The sequence below is a fragment of the Oncorhynchus clarkii genome, unplaced genomic scaffold (assembly GCF_045791955.1).
Source record: "Oncorhynchus clarkii lewisi isolate Uvic-CL-2024 unplaced genomic scaffold, UVic_Ocla_1.0 unplaced_contig_1587_pilon_pilon, whole genome shotgun sequence".
Classification (NCBI taxonomy): domain Eukaryota; kingdom Metazoa; phylum Chordata; class Actinopteri; order Salmoniformes; family Salmonidae; genus Oncorhynchus; species Oncorhynchus clarkii.
The window spans coordinates 155,001-156,645 of record NW_027261084.1 but is presented as its reverse complement, the minus strand read 5'-3'; the positions used below and the strand labels follow the sequence as shown (position 1 = coordinate 156,645).

Sequence of the window (1,645 nt, the reverse complement as noted above, 5' to 3'; positions counted from 1 at the left end):
AGCACCACAGGGCACCAACAGCACGGCCACTGAGGTTTATAAGGTTTGATCATGGACGGAGGTTTCCAGAACCGGCCCAATAGGGAATACAGTGTTTAAACAGAATAATCTGACATCATAAAGCCTTTTATGACGTCACAGAGACGTGGATCCACCGTTCTCTCTGTAGGGAATACAGTGTTTAAACAGAATAATCTGACATCATAAAGCCCTTTATGACGTCACAGAGACGTGGATCCACCGTTCTCTCTGTAGGGAATACAGTGTTTAAACAGAATAATCTGACATCATAAAGCCTTTTATGACGTCACAGAGACGTGGATCCACCGTTCTCTCTGGAGGGAATACAGTGTTTAAACAGAATAATCTGACATCATAAAGCCCTTTATGACGTCACAGAGACGTGGATCCACCGTTCTCTCTGTAGGGAATACAGTGTTTAAACAGAATAATCTGACATCATAAAGCCTTTTATGACGTCACAGAGACGTGGATCCACCGTTCTCTCTGTAGGGAATACAGTGTTTAAACAGAATAATCTGACATCATAAAGCCCTTTATGACATCACAGAGACGTGGATCCACCGTTCTCTCTGTAGGGAATACAGTGTTTAAACAGAATAATCTGACATCATAAAGCCCTTTATGACATCACAGAGACGTGGATCCACCGTTCTCTCTGTAGGGAATACAGTGTTTAAACAGAATAATCTGACATCATAAAGCCTTTTATGACGTCACAGAGCCGTGGAACCACCGTTCTCTCTGGAGGGAACCAGTGTTGATAATAGCTTGGCAGGACTCAATGAAGATATTTATGTCACCTCTCACTTGACTCTTAGCCTGGTCCCAGATCTCTTTGTGTTGTCTTGTTTACTCCTATGGTCATTGTCATGCCAAATTGCACCAGGCTAACTTCAATCTATTTCACCTTTTTAAGAAAATCAGTATATTCCAATCAATGAATTCCATACATCCCACTTTGTATATCCTGGCTTTAAAACTCCACCTTGTATCTCCTGACTGAATACATCCTACATGTGTTGTCTAATAACTCTCTGAATCCTAACTGTGTGTTGTAATGGGTGTCCTTGACAGACAGGAGGCGCTGTTAGCAGCCATCAGTGAGAAGGATGCCAACATCGCCCTGCTGGAGCTGTCCTCGTCCAAGAAGAAGAAGACGCAGGACGAGGTGGCCATGCTGAAGAGAGAGAAGGACAGCCTGGTACAACAGCTCAAACAACAGGTACGAAACATTCAACACTCCCTCGTCACGTGACCTGGGTGGCCCCTGTCACATGACTGGGAACTAGACACTCATCGTGGCTTCAAAAGCTTAAGGATAGCTGCCATTACAGTCTGCTTTCTCTGGAATCTATATGCTGGGTGACAGAATAGGAAGTGACAGTAATATGGGGACTGGGAGGATTGTAAACCTGATTTCATCATCCGTGATTTGTTTGTAGGCGTAACTTAAAGAGGTTACATATGGAGGGGGAGAGAGGTGGGAGAAGACTAGAGGAAAGGCAGAAAGAACAGAGGGAGATAGAGAGAGGAGGGGAACAGTAGCAGGGCGAAGGAGAAGAGAGGGGTAAATATTAGAGATGTGAAGGGAGAGGACAGGAAAAGAGAGGAGAGAGGGATA

General features: G+C 44.4%; 1 protein-coding gene across 1 annotated transcript in view; it reads left to right on the top strand.

Moving 5' to 3' along the window:
- Positions 1-1,098: 1,098 nt before the first annotated feature.
- The window catches only part of LOC139404701 (ELKS/Rab6-interacting/CAST family member 1-like), a gene marked incomplete at its 5' end in the record, with an annotated part of 109,962 nt that continues 109,415 nt past the window's right edge, over positions 1,099-1,645 (top strand). Inside the window, one exon of the mRNA XM_071147315.1 lies at positions 1,099-1,246. Within this exon, the coding sequence (XP_071003416.1) occupies positions 1,099-1,246 (148 nt within the window). The remainder of the gene's footprint in view (positions 1,247-1,645) is intronic.